The 26,438-nt window shown below is 41.3% G+C and overlaps 1 protein-coding gene across 9 annotated transcripts in view; it reads right to left on the bottom strand.

Annotated features, from left to right (window-relative positions):
• CD226 (CD226 molecule) overlaps positions 1-26,438 on the bottom strand; it is a 128,947-nt gene that overhangs the window by 90,764 nt on the left and 11,745 nt on the right. For 8 of the 9 annotated variants that reach the window (XM_023224182.1, XM_023224187.1, XM_023224186.1 and 5 more), the window contains 2 exons: positions 23,905-24,071; positions 23,268-23,603 (listed from right to left, as the gene is read on the bottom strand). In XM_023224182.1, coding sequence (XP_023079950.1) covers positions 23,268-23,603; positions 23,905-23,950 — 382 coding nt within the window. In that variant the 5' untranslated portion in view covers positions 23,951-24,071. The remainder of the gene's footprint in view (positions 1-23,267; positions 23,604-23,904; positions 24,072-26,438) is intronic. The other variant, XM_023224188.1, reaches the window with a different exon arrangement.

The following is a 26,438-nucleotide window of genomic DNA, read 5'->3' as shown; positions in this document are numbered from 1 at the left end:
AAAAAAAAACAAAAAAAAAAAAAAAAAAAAAAAAAAAAAAAGAAATGAGGACTCATCTCTCCAAAAATCTTATCTAGTCAAAAAATAGACCAGGCCATTGGGAGGATGCACAGTGCCGAAAACGAACCCCTGGGAATGGAGCCTTTCGCAGTCAACCCAATTCCACCCTCATACAGCTTTCAAGTGGTGACAGCTGATAAACACTGGCATGGGAGCAGTTTTGAAAAGAAAATCTCATAACTGGCCAGGCCTGGTAGCTCATGCCTTGTAATCCCAGCACTTTGGGAGGCCAAGGCAGGCAGATCACCTGAGGTCAGGAGTTCAAGACCAGCCTGGCCAACATGGTGAAACCCCATCTCTACTAAAAATATAAAAATTCGCCAGGCATGGTGGCGGGCACCTGTAATCCCAGCTACTCAGGAGGCTGAGGCAGGGGAATGACTTGAACCCAAGAGGCAGAGGTTGCAGTGAGTCGAGATTGCACCACTATACTCCAGCCTGGGCAACAGTGAGACTCTGTCTCAAAAGAGTCAAGAAAGGAAAGAAAGGAAAGAAGGAAGGAAGAAAGGAAGGAAGGAAGGAGGGAGGGAGGGAGGGAGGGAAGGAAGGAAGGAGGGAAGGAAGGAAATCTGATAACAAAATAGCAAAACATGGCATCACAATGTTGGAGGGCAAGTGTCATGTTACAGGAAGACAAGATTGGGGGCCAGGAGTGGGATCGATGCGGGGCTGAAGTTCTCAGTGATCAGAATCCTGCCCCCTCCTCAACACCAACTTCAAAAATGTTCTCTTTTTATCCCTGCCCTACCCCATCAGCCCTGGCCTTTTAAAAAACATTTGTTGTTCTCTAGTGAAGGCTCTATCACCTTCTTTATCTGAGAACTGACCAGTGGAAATTCATAACGTTATCTCCAGAAATCCTGGAGGCCTAAAAAAGTTAAGAGGATTAATGGGAAACTTGCAAGAAAGTGACAACCTCGATAGAAGTGACACATCTGATTTAGGATGGAAAAAGATTAATCAATAAAAATCAATGGAGTATTGTGCCTTCAGACTTCAAAATAAAAACAGATGCAGCATCATGTATCGAGGATGGCTTCCACAAAACTCATATCTAAATAGCACCTGCCAACAGAAACCTCAAAACTTTACAAGGGAGAAATGAGCTTCTTGAATTATACTATAGACCATTAAGCCAACATCACAGAAGAAAATATTATGCAAAATGAGACAGACAGAAAAATTCAGTTAGGAAGGACTGATGGACTACTTCCATTATCTGCATCATATCTTGAATTCCACCTCTGAAAAAGCTATAGACCCACTACATTTGTATTGCACATAACTGGTTCCTGAATTTATAGAAATAAAAACATATGGAAATTTATATCGCATTGTGGAATGAAATAGATACGTACAATATGCACTTTGAAGCATCAGTCATGATCAAATGACAAAAGGCAATTCTGACTAAAAAGGCAAAGTCAAAAGATCATTGGAAATTTTTGCACAATTACAAATGAAAACTACAATAAAATGCAAATATTCTGGTTTAAAAAAAAAAGTATAGTTGAAAAGGTAAAAATCCCAGAGAAATCCCTATACTTACTAAAAAAAGAAAAGTGTTTTTGAAAGTCCAGAGAATATATATGCCAGCAGATCTAAAGGGCCAAGTGCTTCAAATGAAACCCCTTATGGCTAAACTGACAAAGTCAAAGGGCAACAGTAGGATGAAGGTATTGCCAAAAAAAAACACCATTCAACGGGGAGAATTGCAAAGCCCAGAGGTACAAATAAGTAGTGAGGCTGGAAGAGTATTTGAAAACTATCTCACATAAGACTCCAAAGTAAATGTTGAAAAGTTTTTCAGCACATCAAAAAGAGAAAGAAAGGGAAAGAAATTGCATGGCATTTGAAAACAACATACACAACAAAAGTTTTTCAGTGAATAAAGAGAGAGTAACAAGGACACTAAAGGGATTATTCAGTTTCATCTTTATGGAAAAAGTTATTAGAGAATTCCTGAATTTTCCATAAGAATAGATAGGCAACATATATTACTTTAAATAAATGATAAACCTTTGACCTAACTCATGAACTGAACAAAATGTTCTCACCAGATATAAAATTCTCCATTCAGCTTGCTTTGCAGGTACTACAAGACAACCTGTTGGACAAAATGCACTTCTGATACTTGCAAATGGCCACCATGCTTCAGAATGAGTGTGCTTTCAATGGGTGCCATCCAAAAGGGGAACTCTAGGTAGGTCATGAAATTAAAGCCAAAGAGTCTCACTGCTACATCTAGAAAACTGGGAGAATGTGCTGGGACAAGTACTTGGTGCATAACCAAATACAAACTAGAATCAGAAATGCAGAATGATCCCTGCAAAGAAAAAGAATGCAAATTCATCTCCTAGAATTTCCTGAGTAGATAAATCACAAGTCAAAGGAGAAACACAAGAAAAAAACTCATTTAGATTTTCACTAAATGATCTAAAATCTAAAAAAACTCATTTAGATTTTCACATTTTTTTTCCATTTTTCTATTCACAGATATTCCAAAACCATATTCCCCTCTCCAAACCAGCTCCTTTTTACTCTCCCCGCTGTTCAGAAACTGGGTATCCTTCTTAACACCTCTTCCCTTTCTCACTCATCCAATCAGTTGCTGGATCCCGTCAATTCTACCTTTTAAACATCTCTCAAACATGGGCCCTACACTCTCTATCCAAATTGCCCTATCCTGGTCCATCCCTACTATATTACTAAAATAGACCCCTACCCAGCCTCCTTCACTCCAGTCTTGCTCCAATATGAATGACTGTCCACCATACGATCAATCTGATTTCTGTCTCAAGACATTAAAACCCTTCAATAAACTCTCAGTCCCCTTGTGGCGAGTATGCATTTCTCACCACAGCACATAGAATCACTTAGCAGGCGGGGCACAGTGGATCACGCCTGTAATCCCAGAACTTTGGGAGGCCAAGGCGGGCAGACCACCTGAAGTCAGGAGTTCAAGACCAGCCTGGCCAACATGATGATACCCTGTCTCTACGAAAAATACAAAAAGTGGTTAGGTATGGGGCACACAACTGCAGTCCCAGCTACTTGGGAGGCTGAGGAAGGAGAATCACTGGAATCTGGAAGGTGGCAGTTGTAGTGAGCCAAGATCGTGCCACTGCACTCCAGACTGGGCAACAGAGCGAGACTCCATCTCAAAAAAAAACAACAGCAACAACAACAAAAAAGAACCACTTAGTATCAGGTCCTTGCCTACCTCTCTGCTTGTATCTATCCTGTTCCTACCTCATACATTATGTTTCAGGATGATGGGCTGCTTTTCCAGCTTCTTATATCTCCTGCTTTGTCTTTATTCTCTGGACTTTTGCACTTGCTGTTCCTACTGCAGAGGACACCCTGCCCTTTTTTTGGCTAACTCCTACTTCTTTAGTTGTCAGATGTGCTTTCCATCCAAGTTGAACAATGAGGAATGACAACAGTATCTTAAGGACTCTGAGAGTCCCCTTTATGGCATTATCCCCATAAGAGCATTTTTCATATCATCATGTAATGTCTACTTACATATGATAGGGAGGAGGGCAGGAGCTATAATATCTCACTCATCCTAATATTTCTAGCTCCTGATGGAATGCCTGGCAAGTGGTAACAGCTAAATATGTGTTAGCTGAAATGAGTCGAAGTTTCAGACTCAACAAGATACCTAATTCTTCAGGGAATATGGAAAGGGAATTCAATGGAACCACCATGTGCTGAGCAATTTCCATGTGCCAAGTACTATACAGGATCTTTGTATATTATCTCATTAGCTCTTATGCTTCCCCTAAGATACATATTCTACATAAATACTTTCTATACATGAGTAAACTGAAGCTCAGAAAAATGAAGAGACTCTTCAGATGTCACCAGACGAGTTAGGAGAGGACAAAACTCAAAGCTCTGTGTCAGCAAATCCTTTTTTGTTTTCATGTAATGAAGATTAAAACCAAAACAATAGATAGCAGGGATTTCTCTAAATAAAGAATTGTTAACAGTGAAATTTCCCATGAAATAATCCTGGAACAAAGCTCACTGCTATGATCTGAATGTGTTTCTCAGATTCATATTGAAATGTAATCCCCACTGTGGTGCTATTAAGAGATGGTGCTTTTGGGGACATCATTTAGTCTTGAGAACTCTGCTTTCATAAATGTAATTAGTGCCCTTTGGAAAGATGTTGAAAGGAGCTGGCTTGCCCCTTCCACCATATGAGGATGCAGCAAGAAGGCGCCATCTTGGAAGCAAAGAGCAACCCCTCACTGGACAATAAATTTGCTCACGCCTTGGTCTTGGACTTCTTAACCTCTAGAATGGTGAGAAATACAACTCAATTATTTATAAATTACTCATCTAATGTATTTTGTTATAGCAGCCTGAACAGACTAAGACACTATACACACACACACACACACACACGTTTACCATCTTAGCCCTTTTAAAATGTACAGTTCAGTAGTGGTAAGTATATTCATATTGTTGTAAACCCAATTTTCAGAACTCTTTTATCTTGCAGAATCGCAACACTACCCATTAAACAGCTCCCTGCTCTCCCATCCCCCACCCCCGACAACTACCATTCCACTTTCTGAATCAATGCATTTGACTATTCTGTGTACCTCATATAAGTGGAATCATAAAGTATTTGTTGTCTTGTGACTGGCTTTGCTCATTTGGAATCATGTCCTCAGGGTTCATCCATGTTGTAGCATGTGTTGAAATATGCTTCATTTTTAAGAATGAAGAATATTCCATTGTGTATATTCTGCATGTTACATACATTTTACATACATCTATACATAATAGATATACACTGTAGATATTCTGCATTTTGTTTGTCCATTTATTCCTCCATAGACATTTGGGTTGCTGCTTCTGTTTAGCTGTTGTGAATAACGCTGTTATGAACATGAGTGTACTAAGTTCACATAGTATGTTTACAAATAATGTGCTAATAAATATCCCTATCAAAAACTTGCAAATGACACTAAACCATTCTGAGCGGTAAAATAACAAACTAGTGGGTGAATTACTGAAGAATCTCCTTAAGTTATGAAATATGCAGAAAAGCGGTAGGTAAGTTTCAAACCATCTAGAAAGAGAAATTCACATCCAAATACACTTCAAACCATGTTTCATACATGATGAGCTATAAACCTTTGTTACCACCCAGGGGAATACTTTCCAATTCCTGGAAAGTACTCATAGGCAGCTGTTCTATTCTGCTTAATTACATATGGAATCGATACCTTTCCTACGTACAGATCAGCCATTGGTGCTGGTGATTTTCTATCACTCCCCCCGCTTCACCCCAACTTTTTTGCTGTTTTATTGAGCATGTCTCCTAAGGGCAAAGCTCTGTCACAAAGCTTTTATTGGGCTCACAAAGAGGGAAATGGGATGTGGCCTGCCGTCATTCAGGAGAGGAGGCAGTGAGGGAGATGGGAATGGTCATCACTAGATGGAATGCAAGGAAAAGAAAATACCTTCTATAAAAAGGTGGCCACAAACAACATCCGGAGGAATGCAGAAAACATGGATTCCCGTTTTAGGGGTGGGACAATGATTCCTTAGCTGAAGGATGAGTACAGGTTGAGTATTCCTTATCCAAAATACTTGGGACCGTAAGTGTTTCAGATTTGGGATTATTTTAGATTTTGGAATGTTTACATCATAGCAGCTGAACATCCCAAATCCAAAAATCTGAAATCTAAAATGCTCCAATGAGCATTTCCTTTCAGCATCATGTTAGCATTGAAGGAGTTTCGGATTTGGGGCATTTCGGATTTCAGATGTTTTGATATGGGCTATTCGGTCTGTAGTATACAGAGTGAAAGAGTATTTAAGGGAAAGAAAAGGCAGAAGCAAAAACATCTACAGTTCAGAAATGCAGAGGATGCCTAGGGAATTTGCACTTGTTTGGTTGGAAAAAAAAGGCACCCAAAGGTGACTTTGGAAGGTATGCAGGGACCAAGCCTTAGAAGACCTTGAACAGCACTTTTAAGAATCAAGGATAACCACATAGGTGAGGGCTGCAAAGACAAATTCCCAGAGGGTCCAGGAAGATCATGGAAATGACCGGAGCCAAAGGTATTACAATAGGGAAGAGTGGGGACTGTGGGTGACTCAGGAATATATTATTTACAAAAAGGTTGCTGCTACCCAGCCTAGAAAATGCTGCCAAGCAGAACACTTATGGCAGTATTAACAGTCCATCCAGATGTGTATACGAGTGGTTCTGATCTTCCAAAAATGTGTTGGTCAAATGAAATGGGTGTTACAGGCCACTTGTTTGCAAACTCTGCTGTGGATCGTGAGGACACTCTGGATCTAGCAACATCCCTTCCATCTTGATTTCTTCATGTACTTGTAACATCATTTTATCAAGTCGTTCTCACGTGCTAGGTCCTTTTTATTCCTACACGCTCCATAGTCTATCTTCACTTTTTTAATTTCAACTTTTAAATTATGTATTAATATTACTATCTCCCTCATAGGGACAGTGTGAGGATTAAATGAAATAATCAATGTAAAGCCTTTAGAGCCCTGCCCAGGATTGCCACATAATAAACATTCAATGAACGGTGGTTATGAATGTGAAGGAAGACTAGCCAAAGCTCTCTGTGCACACTCGTACACACCCGTGACTTTACCACATCTGCATCTCCAACCCAAGTTCTCTCTTGGGTTCTGATTTAAAAATCCTCCTGCCTACTAGAGAGCTTCACTTGGGTGTCTAAACCTAAACCATTCAACCCCACTCTGAAGCTTCTCATCTCATTCTCCTTAATGCAGTCAATGGCACCATCTCTTCAGGATCCCAAGTAAAACCTGGTGCCACTCTTGAATCCCTTTTCTATTTCACACCCAACACTGACTATAATATGAAATCTGTCATTTCTCAATTTCTCTCTCTCTCTAGCCTATTGTCTGAGCTCATTCCCACAAATACAGAAATTCCACAGGCCGCATGCCATCTCCGGAGGTGATCGAGAACAAAGGAGGTCGGGCATCTCTCCTCTGCACCATGAGCATAGGCAACTAGAAACAAAATCCTACCGGGACTAGAGAAGATCCCAAAAGCTGGGGTATTGGATACATCGTTTCTGGGAAGATGATGAGCTACATTAGTCAGATCAGACTTTCAGGTAAAAGCATCTAGATGACAAATACTTTTTAAAAATACAAAGAGGTAAAAGATGAGTGCTGTGAATGAAGGCTGTTGCAATCTAGTTTGAGCTAAATGGATATGAGTTATATATTTTGCGAGTCTAGACACTTAGATGTGAAAAATGAGGCAAAACAAAGCATAAAAGATGACTTCTATGTTTTTAAGATGTGGGAATATTGACTCAAATGAGAAAGACTGGGAGCAGGACAGATTTGTGAAAGGAGCAAATGTATGTTTTAGAAATAGGGAAATTTCTATTTCCCATGAAATATCAGGCTCCATGATTATCACCAAAATTCCTATTAAAAACAACTAAATATGCAGGATTCATTTAAAAAAAAAAATCTTAAAGCATCAAATCTCTGACAACACAGGGACCACCGGAAAAATCCAGGTAGAAGCAAAAAACTGGAGACATAGGGACATGGAAGCCACTTCCACCCTGAGCACTCCTGACCAGTCTAAGCAAACGTGAATTCTGATTTTTGAACCTCAAACAACACAAAGGAAATAGGTGTCAAAACCCAGGACCTACCTGAAGTGAGAAGTAAAAAGAAGACCTTCCTCTTGTCGAGACCTCTGAGGGATATTCCTTCATGGTAACAATGACCCGGAAATAAGCATGCCCTCACCTGCACCGCCAGGTGAATAACGGAAAGAAAGAAAATCCTTGAGTAGTTCTAAGTACAAATCAGTCCTCATGTGGATTTATAGCCTAAATTCCCATAGCATGGGTGCTCTGTAGAGCTCAGGCTGAAAGTAATCCTTCTGACTCCTCTGAGAACGAAGGCTCCTTCATTTTAGACTTCAGAGAATCCCCAGAAGGCTTTATCAAGGACTATGGGCAGCACACAGTGAAAAATAACCACGAACATAAGAAAATAAAGCAATGACAGGAAGAAAAAAAAAACTGAGTAAAAAAGAGAAAAAAAAAAGACAGTAGAGACAGAACTACTTTAATATTACAGCGTCAGACATAGATTACAAAAGAACTAAGTGTACCAATTCCAGGAAAGATGGAGGTGTGTGCACTGCAAAACACACATTAAGGTAGAGAGACAGACAGAACCAGGAGTGAAACTTTGACAAAGCAAGTAGGTGGGGAGCAGTGTTCCAGCAATTTCTGAGCCAAAACTCTGGCAGTTGTAGCAGTTTTTTAAAATTTAAGTCCTGAATCTTCAAGAGGGGAAGAAATCAGAATAATGAAGAATGCACTCAGCAGAAAATTCATCCTGAATATGCCCCATCTGCTTTATCCCCGCTAAAGCTGCCTTAGTTTAATTCTTTTTCATCTCTTGTCTGACTTATTCTCATCACCTCTGCATTAGTTTGCTAGGGCTGCCATTAAAAAGTACCACAGACTGGATGGCTTAAACAACAGAAACTTATTTTATCACAATTCTGGAGGCTAGAAACCCAAAATTCAGGTGCCAGCAGGGTTGATTCCTTTTGAGGCCCCTCTCCTTGGTTTCCAGATGACCCTCTGTGTCCTAATCTCCTCTTCTTATTTGGAAACCAGTCGTATTGGATTAGATCCCACCCTAATGACCTCATTTTAATGTAATTACCTCTTTAAAAACCCCATTTCCAAATACAGTCACCTTCTGAGATATTACGAGTTACGACTTCAGCAAATAAACCGGGGGACAAAATTCTTCTGACGTGTCTTTCACCTATTCTCTCTTGCTTCCAATCTCTCTTCTAAACCCTGTCTGCGTGCTCTTTCTAAACTGCAGACTAATTGAAATCCCTTGCCTGAAACCTAAAGTCCAAATATCTTAGAATAGTTTACATTCGTGACACAACAGTGTAACTGGAGGGAAGTGAAGCTCCTACTCCCATCCCACTGCAAAGAAAATGCATCTAAGTAAGCATGTGGGTTTGCTGTGAAAATGCAGTTCCAAATCAAGGGTTCTGAATGCCCCCTCTTCTAAGCAAAAATCTGGAGCTCCTGCTGATCACACATCAAATTTCTTTATCACCACTCTCCACTCCTCCAAGTTCACCACCTGGCACCACTACCCACTTAAATTAGCCTTTACTCAGGCTTTATGATCCATCCCGCAATTCCCAAGCACACCAGCCTCATTTTGCTTTTGCACCATTAGCATGATTTCACTCCAGCAGGAATGCCATCCGGCTAACAGCAAGACCACCCTTCAATCCATTCTCATCTTCCCTCATCAGTAAGCTCTAGTGTCTTCTGATCTCTGAAGCTCTTTGAATGACTCCTTCCCTCACTCCACAACCCTCCTTCCCAGATGCACACACATACACTGTCACTACCCACTTCTAGCTCCACCAGTTCCCGTCCTCTGCATCCAAACAATGCAAGCATCAAGTGGCACAGAGCCTTGAGCTTGAGATGAGGGACTGGGACATTTCTCCTATGTGCCTCCAACCTCACACAGGCCCAGCATATAACAGACATTCAATAAACATTTAGAGAATCAAAGAGGGGAGGAAATGGGAAGGAGAAACTTGCAGCACGGGAGCTTTCTTGGTGTGTAATTTGGGAAGACTGCTCTGATGGGCTGCACTGTGGGGGCGGTGTCCTCCCTCACTGCAGGGCCTCAGGCCTCCCGTTTTCTTGCCTGCTTTTGTGCCTCCTATCTTTCTGCCTTCCTACCTCTACATCATCCTCAATGCCGTTGGTAGGGTCATGGCTCCAAATCATGGCCAACATGAGACTTTCACTATTTGAAAACTTTACTAACAACCAAATGAAGTCCAAAATCTGGACCTTCCACCCTCCGGCCTTCCCCTGAGCCTCTGGCCAAAATCGTTTCTCATGTGCCTCAAACACAAAGAGCGTCCCTGGTATGTGATGTTTCTTGTGATGCACTTTCCTGTTTGAACTTCCTCCCTCTTCCTGCCAGCCCTTGTCTCCACTCATCCAAATTACACCTAGATTTCCAGGCCATGGTTTCCCCAAACCAGAAGTAACCTCTGTCACCTCCCAACTCCCCAAACCTTGCTTTAAGCTACTTTTCAAATTCCACCCTGTATTACGGTCACTTGGCCCACACATTTGCATGGCCCACATGTTTACATGACATACAAGCATACATTCTTTCTTTTCCTCACAGCAAACAATAATATCTATTCAACAGATTTAGATGAGATTTACGGAGATTTTTCATTATTGTTATCATCCTTCATCCAATAAAGAGGATTCAAATACCTCTGTGTCATTTCAGCAACAAGGTTTAGCCATTTTCCCTTTGGTTCAATTCTGCTATTTTCACTGAAAACAGAATGATCGGACCACATTAAGAATGAAAATTCAAACACTGTGTCAGCACAAAGAAACACAATGCGAATAGTTGAAAATAAAATATTTTCATCTTTTGTTTTTTGAGATGGAGTCTCGCTCTGTCGCCCAGGCTGGAGTGCAGTGGCCGGATCTCAGCTCACTGCAAGCTCCGCCCCCCGGGTTCCCGCCATTCTCCTGCCTCAGCCTCCCGAGTAGCTGGGACTACAGGCGCCCGCCACCTCGCCCGACTAGTTTTTTTGTATTTTTTAGTAGAGACGGGGGTTCACCGTGTTAGCCAGGATGGTCTCCATCTCCTGACCTTGTGATCCGCCCGTCTCGGCCTCCCAAAGTGCTGGGATTACAGGCTTGAGCCACTGCGCCCGGCCTTTTCATCTTATTAAATGTTTGTTCTTTCCGGAAACATTTGTAGGATTTAAAGAGAATAAAAGGAAGAAGGTACAAGCCCCATGTTAAGTATTCTTTATTTCACTTAAATGAGCAACTATGTTTCTTAAAAAATAATGAGATATTTTGAGAAATCTGATGTCAGGAGTTAATGGGACTTTACAAAGGGTCTCTTTTGGGGACATACACTAACATTACCAATACAACAATTGAATTATTTGGCTGTTTCTCAGATGAAAATGGTATACATTTAACTACAGCTTCCAGTTTGCAAAGAGAAATAAATGTATTCTATTAGTGAAATGAATTAGGTAAATTACCTAAAATTTGCTATAGTCTTGGGTTCTTTATATATCATGAAGGAAATGATCCTCTCCACACAGAGGACAGACACACACACACACACACACACACACACACACACACACACACACACACGCGCCCCTTCATGAAGCAATTCTGGAAATACCAGTGTTGGTAGCACATAGAATTTTATGTAGCTGGCCAAGAATTGGAACAAATGTGTTCTTAAGAGCCTATCTGCTAAAATGAGAATGCTAAGTTTCTTAGGATTCTGCTCATTAAATGCTGCACCTAAATGCTCCCAGAATTAATGCCCAGATTTCATTCTGTTTTGCCACAGTCACCACTGTGTGCAGATATGATGCACATAGCTATTTACAACACTAGTAGGTAAGGATATCGTGTATTATACCTCCATCCTTGGAAGTCGTCTTCTATCAGTATTCTATGAAACATAGCTCTTTCTCTCAAGGCAGATTTCAGAGAAGACTTTTTTAAAAGTGTAAGTTGGTTAAATAGCTGAAGTCAGGAAAAATTTTCTCACATTGAGAGTTATTGGATTGTGAATAATCTCTCAAGGGAAGTGCCAGAAGCCCCATCAACTGAGTTATTTAATTAAAACTGCTCAGGAGTAAGTAGAAGAGATGTTGCCTGAGGGAATAATTTCACACTGATCCCTGAAGGATTGACTTGATGGTCTTGAAATTCTTAACCGTTTCAAAATCTTAAATGTCTTCAGAAATAGTCTCCTACCATTTTCTCCAAGGAAAGAAAAAGCCATTCTGCCTGCAACCTCCTCTCCCTATAAAACCAAACAAAAACAAAAACCATAACTTAGAAACCAGATCTTTTTATCGATGCTACCTAAACCATCAGAGGACAGCATTAACTCAAAAAGAAAGTCACAGAGGAGCTCCAAGCATCAGGAAAAACTGAGAGTTTTACAAGCCAAGAGCTTTCAGACTTTCTTCAGTTACTTATTTTCTTTTCGTTTCCTTTTGAATATCTCAAATCTCACATTTTTTATTTTATAAAATGCAATGTATAGTCTTACTTTCAGTTAATAATGTGATCTGTCAATGGGTAAATTCCTATAAGGCCTTTTTGAAGGTCACTCACACCTACTCGCTAATCCTATAAGGAAGTTTCCCAGAGCACGTGCTGGAGAACAATGCCCACTACCTGCAGCTCTCAACCTTTGAAGTGAGGAATGTTTTAAAAGATCACAGAAGCAGAGATGGTCCAAGGAGGAGTCTGAACGTGTGTGGGCTGCACATGTTCCACAGTTATTTGACAGGCACTGAAGACTATAGGATACCAGCTCTTACTCATGTATAAGACCACAGTCCCCACGCTGCACTGGCACCCACACACCACCAATACCCATTCTGAAGAGGAAATATATTCCTCATGTTGTGGTTGGCAGCCGCTTTCAGTGCTGGGTAAAGAGCTGCTGTGGTAAAGGTGTGAGTTGTCTTAATCACTGAGAGTTGAAGGAGGAAAAGCCAAGAACTCTGTGGTTTCCAGCTATACTCACAGAATGTTCTGAGGTAACAGGAGAATCACCATCCAAAGCTTCAGCTGTAGCCCATTCTCTATCAATTCAGCCAAGCATACCCCTACTCCACAACCACCTTGAAAATATAAATATCTACGATAAGAAGGGTACAGTTTCATGTTTACATCGGTAGTATAAGTAAGCAAAATGGCCACACGCAAAGATGGCAGCCAATTCCACTCCCTGCTGTGGCTTTCTTGAGTGCATTTGACAACAAGCGCAAAGTAAAAGTTTCCTCTGGATTTTACTACAACTTAGACGTGTCAAAGACTGGGGTGTCTCACGGGGCATAAAGGAGGTGAAGGAAGTAGACAGAATCCCAGGCATCGAGACAGACAGACAATATTACTCTCCAAAAACCCAACCATGTGCCCGTGCCTGTATGTGAATTCCACTGTATTGGCCATTCGATTATTGAATTCGATTGTGTATATAAATTTAGTATTATCTTGCGCCAGAGAGTTTTTAAACTTTCTCTTTTTTTGATTTTTGATTACAGAGCTTTACCTGAAAGCCTGAGGGTTGATTCCCACAGAGACATGCATTCTTGCGCCTGCTCCTTCCTGGGCTTGGCACAGGGAAAGCATGTCGATAAAAACAACCTTGGCACACGTTCTGGTAACTATCCACTTTCAGTTTCCCATTTGCTTCACCCTTGAGAAGTGCAGTGACAATAACCTTGCTTTCCGTGACTCTTAAAATGCTTTTTATCATCTGCCTTCTTTATATACTATTTTATTTCATTATGGAGTGAGATTTCTAGGCCTTTAAATGTTTGTTTTATCCCTTGTGGATTCCTTATAGATACCATTTAATATTTTTTCTTTAAATCAAAAACTGCTAAAATGTAACACTTTTTAGTCTTGTGTGTGTACATGCATATACACACACGGACATTTAAAACCTTTATGACTTATTTCTAAGCTCACCAGAATGGGCCTAAAAAGAGAGCTTATGGCTTCATTCTCTAATCAGTTGACTTGAAATGACTTTTTTCTTATTTCTCCATCTTAAGAAAATTAAAAGTGATAGAGATACATATGATAGACAAAACTGAAAAAAAGTCTACACAAGGACTAAACAAGCTAAAAGGAATTGGTGACCCTTATAACAGGAGAATCAGAAAGACTTTCTCTGTAGCCTTCTTAACCTTGTTTGGAATTTCCTTTGACAGGCAATAGCCTTTCATACCAAGTCTCCTCCTCCATCACTTTCACTTGTCATCAATAAATATGGTGTCATTTTCATATGTTTTCTTCTTTCCTTCTGAATTTGGGATAGGCCAAAAAAAGGCCAAAATGAAAGTGTGCAAATACCTTAATATAGATTGTACAATACAATTGTATAATGCATCTGGCTTCCCTTGCCTTTTGAAGCAGCAAGTCAACATGTCAACCAAAACATGAATTGTAAACCAGAATAAATTGCATTAATTTGTTGATCAATTCTATGTGTTGGTTCAATTTTAGAGGTTTTTGTTGTTTTGTTTAGAGGTTTTGTGTTTTTGTTTCATTTGAACAATGAAAATTATCTTCCAAAGTTGGTTACACTGGAGCCAGAGCTATCTATTTTCTAGATAATTTTCTAAAGCAATTCTCCTGGAATAGTGTCCACTAATCTCAACCTCCAAATTTTCTGACTTGCTTCCTTCAAGGTTAAGTTCAAATTCCACTTTTCCACTCTGCCCTGAATTTCCAAGGTAAAATAAAATTCTATACTCTAGACTACAATAGGACTTATTTTTTTGCCTCAAATAATCATTTATGATATACAACTTTTCTCTCCCCCAATATTCTGCATCCTATTTAGAGCTAAGATCCATGTCTTTCTATCTTCCAAACCACTGAACATTACATTGCACATTGTATATTCTCAGGAAAGACTTGATAAGTTAATTAATGGGTAAGTGGGTTCAGCTCCTGCAAATCAGAACACCCATTTATAAAAGCCAGATTTGAGACTTCCCCCTCCCCAGCTTTAAATCAAATTTAAAGGCTGAGATTATACCCCAGCATTAGAAAAATGCTGGCCATGCTGGCCTCAACTAATATATAGGCCAGCATGATCTTTAGAATCCCTTTCATCATAGGATTCCTCAGAACTGTCATCAATTCTGGGGCCCTTAATATTAAAGGAAGGTCTTTAGTGCCACTAACCAACTGATACACACAAGAATGAATGAAAACTTTGGCTGCTATGCCAGCTGCTGGGAATCTGGACAGAGAACACTTGGCCTTGAAGGGTGTAGAGATGAGAGCCTTCTAAGAAAGAGCATGGATGGCATATAAGGAGCCTCATCCAACCTGGGAGAGAATGAGACTCTTAAAGTGAAACAGGGAGGAACATCTCTGTGCCCACTTTGAGATAAATGGACTGGAATATGGGAGATCATAGACTCAGCAAAACATACGATACAGCCAACACAAAGTACCTACATGTGTGGAGCAAGAAAATGTAACTCTACTATAAATGTGAGTTCCATGTGTCTTCTGCTCTCACAGCAATAATTCACCTGTTTGCTTTCCTCTCCCTCTCCTGACTCTCCCCATCTTTTCTCTATGCCCTCTACATTCTTTACCATGAATACCTTCTTTAACACACTACAATGTGCCATCCTCCAAGCCACAAACTATGACCTTAGACTTCTGCCCCCATCCATTGGTACTTTCTTAGTTAACCCTCTTGTTCACATGTGCTGGATGATCATTCAGATGACTTCAAATTTGGTATTTTCAATCCTGGTTTGTTGCTCCATAATTTCAATTGTCAGCTAGTCAAAGGCTACTTTACAATTTAATACATCCGAAACAGACTTATTCCCACTCTTCCTAGCCAAGTTGGTCTCTTCATTTCACATCTTTTTCACTAAAAATCATCATCTTTTAGTCCTTGGATCATAAAAATTTGAAATCATTGCTGAAACTTACCTCTACCTGACCCCTAGGCCATATCAGAATGAAGATTTCATCCTTACCTTAGACCTTTGAACTGTTCAAAAATTGCAATTGCATCTCTTTTCACCATTAGAAATCAGTAGATTTGGCCAGGCAAGGTGGCCCACGCCCGTAATCCCAGCACTTTGAGAGGCCAAGGTGGGGTGGATCACCTGAGGTCAAGAGTTTGAGATCAGCCTGGCCAACATGGAAAAACCCCCGTCTCTACAAAAATTAGCTGGGTGTGGTGACGTGGACCTGTAATCCCAGTTACTCAGGAGGCTGAGGCAGAAGAATCACTTGAACCTAGCAGGCGGAGGTTGCAATGAGCTGAGATCGTGCCACTGCACTCCAGCCTGGGCAACAGAGTAAGACTCTGTCAAGAAAGAAAAGAAAAGAGAGAGAGATACCAAACAGAGTAGAATTATTGGATCATAGGATTTGGGGTTTTTAACTAGCTAATGCCATATCATTTTCTAAAACAGGTATGATGGTTAATTTTATGTGTCATTTGAAGGGTGCTCTGGGATGAGATTAACATTTAAATTGGTGAATTTTGAGTAAGCAGTTTGCTCTCCATAATGTAGGTGGGCCTCATTCAACAAAAAGACCAGCCTCCCCAAGCAAGAGGGATTCTGCAGCAGATGACCTGGGTTTCATCTGTACCATCAGCTCTCCTGGGTCTGCAGCCTGCAAGCCCACGCTGCAAATTTGGGTTTATCAGTCTCCATAATCATATGATATAATTTGATTGTGTGCCCACCCAAATCTCATCTTGAGTTGTAGTTCCCATAACCCTCACGTGTAATGGGAGGGACCATGTGGAGATAATGGAATCATGGGTGTGGTTTCCCCCATCCCGTTCTCATGATAGTAAGTTAGTTATCATGAGATCTGATGGTTTTATAAGGGGCTTCCCCCTTCTCTGGGCACTCATTCTTCTTCTCCCTGCTGCCATGTGAAGGACATATTTGCTTCTCCTTCCACCATGATTGTAAGTTTCCTGAGGCCTCCCCAGTCATGCTGAAATGTGAATCAATTAAACCCCTTTCCTTTATAAATTACCCAGCCTCAGGTATGTCTTTATTAGTGGCATGAAAATTGAGGAATACAGTAAATTAGTACAGCAGAGAGTGGAGGGTTGCTGTAAAGATACCCACAAATGTGAAAGCAACTTTGGAACTGGGTAACAGGTAGAGGTTGGAACAGTTTTGACAGCTCAGAAGAAGACAGGAAAATGTGGGAAATTTGGGAACTTCCTAGAAATTTGTTGAATGACATTGACCAAAATGCTGATAGTGATATAAACAATGAAGTCCAAGCTGAGGTGGTCTCAGATGGAGATAAAGAACTTGTTGGGAAGTGGAGTAAAGGTTACTCTTGCTATGCGAAGAGTTTGGTGGTATTTTGCCCCTGCCACAGAGATCTGTGGAACTTTGAACTTGAGAGAGATGATTTAGGGTATCTGGCAGAAGAAACTTCTAAGAGGCAAAGGGTTCAAGAGGAAGCAGAGCATAAAAGTTTGGAAAATTTGCAGCCTGACGATGCGACAGAAAAGAAAACCTCATTTTCTGGTAAGAAATTCCAGCCAGCTGCAGAAATTTGCATAAGTAATGAGGAGCCAAATGTAAATCACCAAGACAATGGGAAAAATGTCTCCAAGGCATGTCAGAGACCTTCATGGCAGTCCCTTCCATCATAGGCCCAGAGGCCTAGAAGGGAAAAGTGATTTCCTGGGCCAAAGCCTAAGACCCCCTGCTCTATGCAGCCTCAGGACTGCATATGGTGCCATATATCCCAGCCATGGCTAAAAGGGGACAACATACAGCTCGGGCTGTTGTTCCAGAGAGTGCAAGCTCCAAGTCTTGACAGCTTACATGTGGTGTTGGGCCTGCGGGTGCACAGAAGTCAAGAACTGTGGTTTGAGACCCTCTGCCTAGATTTCAGAAGATGTATGGAAACACCTGGATGTCCATTCAGAAGTTGCTGCAAGGGCAGAGCCCTCATGGAAGACCTCTGCTAGGGCACTGCAGCAGGGAAATGTGGGGTTGGAGCCCCCACACAGAATCCCCGCTGGGGCACTGCCTAGTAGAGCTGTGAGAAGAGGGCCACCATCCTTCAGACCCCACAATCTGAATCTGATCCACAGACAGCTTGTACCATGCACCTGGAGAAGCCACAGACACTCAACACCAGCCTGTGAAAGCAGCCAAGAGGGGAGGCTGTACCCTGGAAAGCCAGAGGGGTGGAGCTGCCCAAGACCATGGGTGTCCACCTCTTGCATCAGCATGCCCAGGATGTGGGACATAGAATCAAAGGAGATCATTTTGGAACTTGAAGGTTTAATGACTGCCCTACAGGATTTCAGACTTGCATGGAGCTAGTAGCTCCTTTGTTTTGGCCAATTTCTCTCATTTGGAATGGGTGTATTTATCCAATGCCTGTACCCCCCTTGTATCTAGGAAGTAACTAACTTGCTTTTGATTTTACAGGCTCATAGGTGGAAGGTACTTGCCTTGTCTCAGTTGAGACTTTGTGACTGTGGACTTTGAGTTAATGCTGGAATGAGTTAAGACTTTAGGGGACTGTTGGAAGGGTATGGTTGTATTTTGAAATGTGAGGATGTAAGATTTGGGAGGGGCCAGGGCAAAATGATATAGTTTGGCTGTTTCCCCATCCAAATCTCATCTTGAATTGTAGTTCCCATAATCCCCATGTATTGTGGGAGGAACCCAGTGGGAGGTAGTTGAATCATGGGGCCAGTTACCCTCATGCGGTTCTAGTGAAATCTCATGGTTTTGTAAGGGGCTTTCCCCCCAGCTCAATCTGCACTTCTCCTTCCTGCTGCCATGTGAAGAAGGACATGCTTGCTTCCCTTTTCACCATGATGGTATTTCCTGAGGCCTCCCCAGCCATACTGAACTGTGAGTCAATTAAACCTCTTTCCCTTATAAATTACCTAGTCTTAAGTATTTCTTCCTAGCAGTGTGAGAATAGACTAATACATCATGTAAGCCAATTTCTTATAATAAACCTCCATGTATTACACATTGGTTCTCTTTCTCTGGAGAAGCCTGACTAAAACAATAGATATACCAATTAACCCTCCTGCTAGCAGTATATAAGGGTTCCAATCTATAGATTCCTATTTGCTTACCTTGCCTGCAAGTCTTACTCTCCTACAAGGCTGCAGCTAGTGTAATCTTCCAGGTGGTGAAAGAAAAATCTGGTTTTATGTTGTGTCTCTCTCTAAAAACTATTCAGATATGTCCCCTGGTCTGCATTACAGATGGAAGTCAAAATTCCATTAGGCACATCAATAACTTTTCAGATTTATTTCTGACATTCTGCTGCCCTGGTGAGCTGCAACTCCTTTTTTAATCACAGAATCTACTGTACTAAAGCTTTTCCTGAGACTCTAAAGTATCATAAGCTGAGCCTCTTTGCTGGTGCAGGCAGGGAGAGAGTCTCACCCTCACAGTGTCTTCCTTTCCTGTAAGGCTGCCTCTCAGGCCACCTCTACGGGTATAGATGGCCTCAGAGCCCAGGGTGTAAACCACATCTTATACACACCCAGTGCCCTAGTCAGAGAGGGCCAGGCTCTGCCTCCTACATGAACTTTACACCTCCACTGTGCCCTTCTTTAAGCCATCAGTACCCCCAGGACACCCTTCCCTCTCTGTCTTCTCTCTTCCCCAGACCCCAGCCTCTCTAATTAAAATATTCCTTCCAATTCTTCAAAGTCCAGCATGACTTTTCTCTACCGTGATCCTCCATGGTTCATTCTGCTGGAGTTAAGGTCTCTGACTCTTCAGAAAAATCAACTGGGGTCACTCTGGTGGTGTCATTTGGCAGCTTGAGAACCTTGGACAAGTGAGTTTACCACCCTGAACCTCAGTGTTGTATCACAGGAACACATTACCTCCCCATGGTGCTTCATAAGGATTAAATCAACTGACACTCAGTTGCATCCTACAGAGCAGGCACCCGGTAAACACTAGGTGGCAGAACATTCTGAGTGGGTCACTCATTTGGGGGGTATTTCTGTAAATGCAACTATATTTGCTTTAACTGACTAATAAAGCCAGAGACACGTAGGTGACAGTAATTTTCTCCATGACCCCACAAACTCTGCCAGAAAGGGCTACCTTGAAAATGTTGTCCCCCAAGTCATCTCTGCATATTTTCTCACAAACTAGGTAAAAACAAATGCATTTATTTTTACCATTAGAGTCTCTAAATCAATTGTTAATAAAGAAATGCCTGTTCTGGAAAGAACACATATTTTCAAATAACTTCATATTATTAGTACCATTTATTCAGAATAAGATGTCCCATTTGCTCTTAAACTCTGGGCTGAAAGCTGGAGGGGGGTAGCATTGATAGGAGGTGCAATGGCCAAGGTCTCCTTCTTTGAGGGCCCTGGTGAGTTCCCACGTCCCCCAGGCTGACAGTTGCATCAATTTGCAACTTTATCTGCTGGGACATATGCGAAACTTGGGGCCTTGGAAAGACCACTAGACTTCACTGCACTTCAATGTCATCACCTGTAAAATCAGGCAATACAAACGTTCAAGTGCACACAGGAGATTCAAGGAGGAAGTCTATGAAGATCCAGACTATGTAAAATTCCACACATAATAAGCTATCAGTAAATCGCAAAAATCAACATATTTACAGAGCATAGGGCCCAACTCCTTCATCCTTCTGAAGTTCTTACAATCTATTATATAAACTAGGATTTCTAGATTCCAAGTATGATTTTTTACTATTTAATGTATTTTCAACTCTCCCTTTACAGTATACAAAAGTACAGTATTTGCAATCCCAGTATGTTGTTACTAAAGTACATAAGAAAATTTTAAGCACACCTAAGGTTAATTTTGAAATACAAGTAATATTTTTTAAACTCACTATCATTCTTAGTTTAAAAAAGTGAAGCTCTTAAACTCTCAAAATTGGGTAGAATGCCTTCACTAGCCCATTGCATCAATCTGCTCTTTAAAATATAAATGATCAAAACAAGAGCAATGGATCATGGCTAAGGATACCATCATGAAGAATTCAAACTAGATGGACAGCTGGTACCCCTTCCTCTGACTGATAACGGACTGAAAATCTCCACATTGTATTTTTTTAAGCCCCATGAAGGGGAGAATTCTCTTTTCCTAACCTCAAAAAATAGCAGTAATGACAAATCTGGATGAAAACAACAGGAAATATTCCCAAGACCATTCATATGTGATGCTAAAAATCCTACCTTTGCATAACAACCATCATTCAGTTCTTTACAGGTTAGCCCCATCCTCTATCCTGAAAGGTCGAGCTGTTTTCAGTTGGTTGTCCTGTGACAGAAACCAAAACAGCTAATTTGGAACCCAAACTTTAAAGTCGCACCACACAAGGCAGCAGTGGGAAGTGCATCCTGTTCTAGTTTTGGTGGCTCAGGCCTTGTTTCCAATGGCTCACTCTATGTTAAAAGCTTTGCCAATCTTCTACTTCACCTGCCTGACTGATTTACTACACAGTAGAAACTTCCAAGCAGGATTTAACAGGTGTCTACATACAACAGCAAATGAAGACTTGTATGGTGAAATGGAGTCTTTAATAAATATTTAACTAAAGAAACATTGCAGATTGACACTCTATAAGCCTCACCTATACACACAAAATTAGTCTTCACCCTAGCCACACCTGAAGAGAAAGGGAAAACTAAATACACGAAGATGTTTCTTACCTCCTGACCATTTGATATTCCTCATATAATTCTGTAATTTGTCTTTTAGCACATAGATCCCTTAAAAATAAAGCACTATTATGTCAGATGTCATATAATATTCTTCTCTATACAGCCCTGGGGTATAATTTGAGAGACAAGAAACACACAAGAAACACACAGCTCCAAAAATATTCCCTTCTTTAGATTGTCACTAATATCTGAAAATTTCATTATTAGTCCTTTTGGATCACAAGGATAGGAAATAATAATAAGATGTATCATTCTCTGACTACCATGGGCCAAGTTCTTTAAATATATCACCCTTCAGCCATTCAGCAAGTAGAATGGTACTACCAACCGAATTTCCTGTTCCGGAACCTGAGATTTAGAGGAATGGAGCAACTAACACAAGGTTGATGGAAAGTGATTACTATAAATCCGAGTGTTTCCAATATACTACAACCAGTTCATGTGGTCATCACTAGAAAGACAAAACCACAGTCTCTGGTAGATAAAGCAGAACACATTCCAAGGGATCATTGGGTTCTTTCTGCCACCACAGCTCAAATTTATGAAGAACATGTCCTCTCTAGCTAAACCTGGAGGAGGTGAAAGACGGAGCCAGGGCCAAGCATGGTGGCTCATGCCTGTAACCCTGGCACTTTGGGAGGCCAAGGCAGTTGGATCACTTGAGCTCAGGAGTCTGAGACCAGCCTGGGCAACATGTTGAAACCTCATCTCTACAAAAAAAAAAAAAAAAAAAAAAAAATACAACAATTAGCCTGGTGTGATGTATTAGTCCATTTTCACGCTGCTGATGAAGATATTCCCAAGATTGGGCAATTTACAAGAGAAAGAGGTTTAATTGGACTTACAGCTCCACATGGCTGGGGAAGCCTCACACTCAAGGTGGAAGGCAAGGAGAAGCAAGTCTCGCCTTACATGGATGGCAGCAGGCAAACAGACAGAGCTTGTGCAGGAGAACTCCTCTTTTTTAAACCATCAGATCTCGTGAGACTTATTCACTATCGTGAAAACAGCATGGGAAAGACTTGCCCCCATGATTCAATTACCTCCCACCCGGTCCTTCCCACAACACATGGGAATTCAAGATGAGATTTGGTTGGGGACACAGCCAAACCATATCACGTGGTAATGCACACCTGTAGCCCTAGCTACTTGCGGGGCTGAGGTAGGAGAATCACTTGAGCCCAGAAGTTGGAGGTTGCAGTGAGCCAAGATCATGCCACTGTACTCCAGCCTGGGTGACAAAGTGAGGCTTTCTCAAAAAAAAGAAAAGAAAAAATAAGGAAGGAAAGAAGGAAGGAAGGAAGGAAGGAAGGAAGGAAGGAAGGAAGGAAGGGGGAGGAGGGAGGGAGGGAGGGAGGAAGGAGAAAAAGAGAGAGAAACAAACAGACTAACTAACTAACTTAGATTTAGTACTGCAGGAAGAACCTTGAACATTCAGGGGTTGATGTGAGTGCTGAGTGTCCAGCAGAAGGCAATGGTGCTACATCGCTGTGTTAAAGCCCTGAAAGGAAGGCATCAGGATCCTGAACCGATGTGTTGCCAACATCAGTTTAATCAAGGCTTAGGTTATCAATAAGACAACATAAAACCTGCACTTTCTCCTACCACATTCAAATTTGAAAGGCATTTCTACTCGAACACAACAGCAGAGTCAGAAAAATGAAACAGACTCCCAAGATTGCTCCTTCAAAGTCGTAACATCAAAGCATCTAGAAACGGAATTGGAGAATGCCACAGAAATACGAGAAAGCATTCTATAGCTTCTACTTGGGCTTTATAGAAACAAAGGTTGTAGGTGGATAAAAAGGGATTAAAAAAAAACTTGCCCTTACCTGACTGTACCACCTGTATCACCTTCTGCCAAGTTCCCTGTGGATAAGTGTAAAGAGAGCAGGAATAGTAGCCAACATCATCTTCAGAGGCATTCCGAAAGAAAAGAGTCATGTTGTTGGAAGCCATCGTTGAATTCAAAAAGTAAACCCTCTCAGCATAGGGCTTCCTTATGACCATGCCATGAGTAGGGCTGAAAATGGCTACGGAATCCTTCTCGGTCCCGATCTTGAACCACTCCACCTGTGTTAAGATGCCCACTGATGGATATACACATTCTAGAGACATATTCTCAGCAAAGGGAACTGATGTATGCCAAAGCACCTCTTCACAGAAAGCTGAAATATACAACATCACATTAATTCTGTTAGCCTTGATGATGGAAACACCAAATCAATATCTTACACTTTTGAAGCCCTAACAAGATAGTGCATTGAGATCACGGTAAAGGATGACAGTTTCTGCCTTCAGCTAAAAAGGTGTCCTACTGATAATTGGAAAATGTAACTTTTAGTTTTTCTGAACAAGTGAGAAATTATCCTAGCCAACTAAAGAGCATTGTAAATTCTGAATATGCCACCCTGTAAGAACAAAAACAGGAGCAAAAATTTTAAATGAAGATATAAAGATCATCTTTACCTCTGTATACATGAAGAAGAGCCAAAAGTAAAGTAGGATAATCCATCTCCGGAAGCTGTTTAAAAGGCTGGTCTATTTAAAAAAATTGCTTTTTATAATGTGACATGCAGATCCCAGCACAATGCAGTTTCCTTCCTCTCAGATGTTATCAGTCGTGTCTTCTTTTTCTAAAGTATGAACACAGGAAAAAGGCCTTAGCTTAAAAGACACAGGTTTACTCTCGTATGAGGATGGGCAGTTACTTCTCTCTCGGGGAACCAGTGGGCTTATTTTCAAGCTTTCATTTTCTACAAGGAGACATTCATTCAACAAACATGTGCTGCATGCATTCTCTGTGCCTAACTCTGCTGTAGGCCATGAGGATACAATAATACAAAAAAAATTTTAGAACTTACATTCTATGGGGAGGAGGCAGAAACTAAAATAAAGATGTGAAAATATAAATAATAAGTGAAAGGTGGTGCATGCATGGAACAGGGAAGTCCTCAGTGACAGCATAAGGTGAGGCAGAGGCTGGAGTGGGCGGAGGGAGCCAATGCCCAGTACTGACAGCCCATCCTGTGGCCTTCCTTTCACCTCTTCCTCCTTGCTGATCTCAGGCATTTGCGTTGGTGAGGACCAAAAAACAGATCAAAAGCCCATCAGATACGAAAGTATGGTGGCCCAGAGCACATGCAGATCTACCATTATGCGAGATTTGACTTTTGATTTTGAAATAATTAGAGTCACAAGAAGTCACAAAGAGAGTACAGAGTAAAGAGAGGTCCCTGCTCCCAGGTTCTTCCGGGGTCATATCTTCCATAATTATAGTACAATATCAAAACAGGATTCATTTTTCAGGTTCATCATTGCTCTCTTCTTTCTTTTATAAAATACAAGTTCTAATTCTGAAGAACTTGTTAGGAACATATTAGCAAGTCAGTGTAAAAAGTATACCCCCAGCGGCCGGGCGCGGTGGCTCAAGCCTGTAATCCCAGCACTTTGGGAGGCCGAGATGGGCGGATCACGAGGTCAGGAGATCGAGACCATCCTGGCTAACCCGGTGAAACCCCGTCTCTACTAAAAAATACAAAAAAACTAGCCGGGCGAGGTGACGGGCGCCTGTAGTCCCAGCTACTTGGGAGGCTGAGGCAGGAGAATGGCATAAACCCGGGAGGCGGAGCTTGCAGTGAGCCGAGATCCGGCCACTGCACTGCAGCCTGGGCGACAGAGCAAGACTCCGTCACCAAAAAAAAAAAAAAAAAAAAAAAAAGCACACCCCTATAAAAAGAGGAATTGTTTAAATGCACTTGACCCTGGTAAGAGTGTCAAAATAGAAGATGAGTAAAAATTGGGAAAAGTAGGAGCAGAAACCACTGAAGACAATTTTATCTAATGCCAACCCTGAACTTTGTGACTCAGTCTCAAAATGTATCAGCAAGCATCGACTACTCAGCATGAGTATCTAATGTGGGAACGTTCTCAGGGAATATAAAATCAACAATGTAATGATAATCAGAACAAATTGTAATGTGTACATATAATCAAGCATGGTGTTACTTTGTATTTATATGGCATATTTTCTGAAAGCTTTCACATCTGTGATATTATTTGTGCCTCTAGTTGTTTTGTGATGTAGTCAAAAGAGGTATCTGTTATCTCTGTTTTGTAAATAAGTCAATCCAACAATTCCTCCAAATTTCACTGAGTCCTCTGCTTAGTCCCTCGGAAATACAAACATAAAGAGGACACATCTCTGCTCTCAGGTTATGCCTAAGATAGTGGCTCATATCAATTTTAAAGGCAATTTATCATAGCAAAACGTGATCATCTCTACACAAAGTCATTTGCTAAGTTTTATGACAGCCAGAGAGAGGACAAATCATTCTAATAGATTGTGGAAAAGGTTTTATAGAAAAAGTGGGAGAAAGACAGAGGCGTGACAATGGGGGTGTTTCAGGAAATGGTGTGACTACAGTCTTGCGGGTGGAGAAGTGACCGAAAATGAGACTGAGTCTGTATTGAAAGGTGACGTGAGTGACACACATAAAGGAACTGAAATGTGGCAATCAGAAACCATGGTGTCATGCTGATATCTGTAACTCCAGCCCCCAGCACAATTCCCCAGGAAAAGCAGGCTCTCAGTAACGCCTGTGATGTCAACACATTCCCGAGAGGAGCATGGAGTCGCCAGGAGCTGATGGAGGAAGGGGTGCACACAACTTCGCATTTTGGAAAGATAATCTTGGTCACTGTACAGAACAAACAGGAGTGGCAAGGACATGGAAGACTTCCATCAGAGTCGGAAAAATTAATTTCATCTATTATGTCCAAATGACGAGATTTTCTCCTGACAGGCACCAGCAGAAATAAAACTACAAATCCCAGGCTAAACCAAGTCCAGAGAACTCCTGAGGTCCTCAGAACAGGGTCCCCCTAAGTACCCCTCCTGCATTCGTATCTTCTGCCTCAGACCTGTGTCCCTTCACACACGAACACACACATCCATACATGCACACATTGACACACACACCCTCAAACGCAGGAACCCACAC

The sequence above is a fragment of the Piliocolobus tephrosceles genome, chromosome 18 (assembly GCF_002776525.5).
Source record: "Piliocolobus tephrosceles isolate RC106 chromosome 18, ASM277652v3, whole genome shotgun sequence".
NCBI lineage: Eukaryota > Metazoa > Chordata > Mammalia > Primates > Cercopithecidae > Piliocolobus > Piliocolobus tephrosceles.
This window is presented reverse-complemented; position numbering and strand designations above follow the sequence as displayed.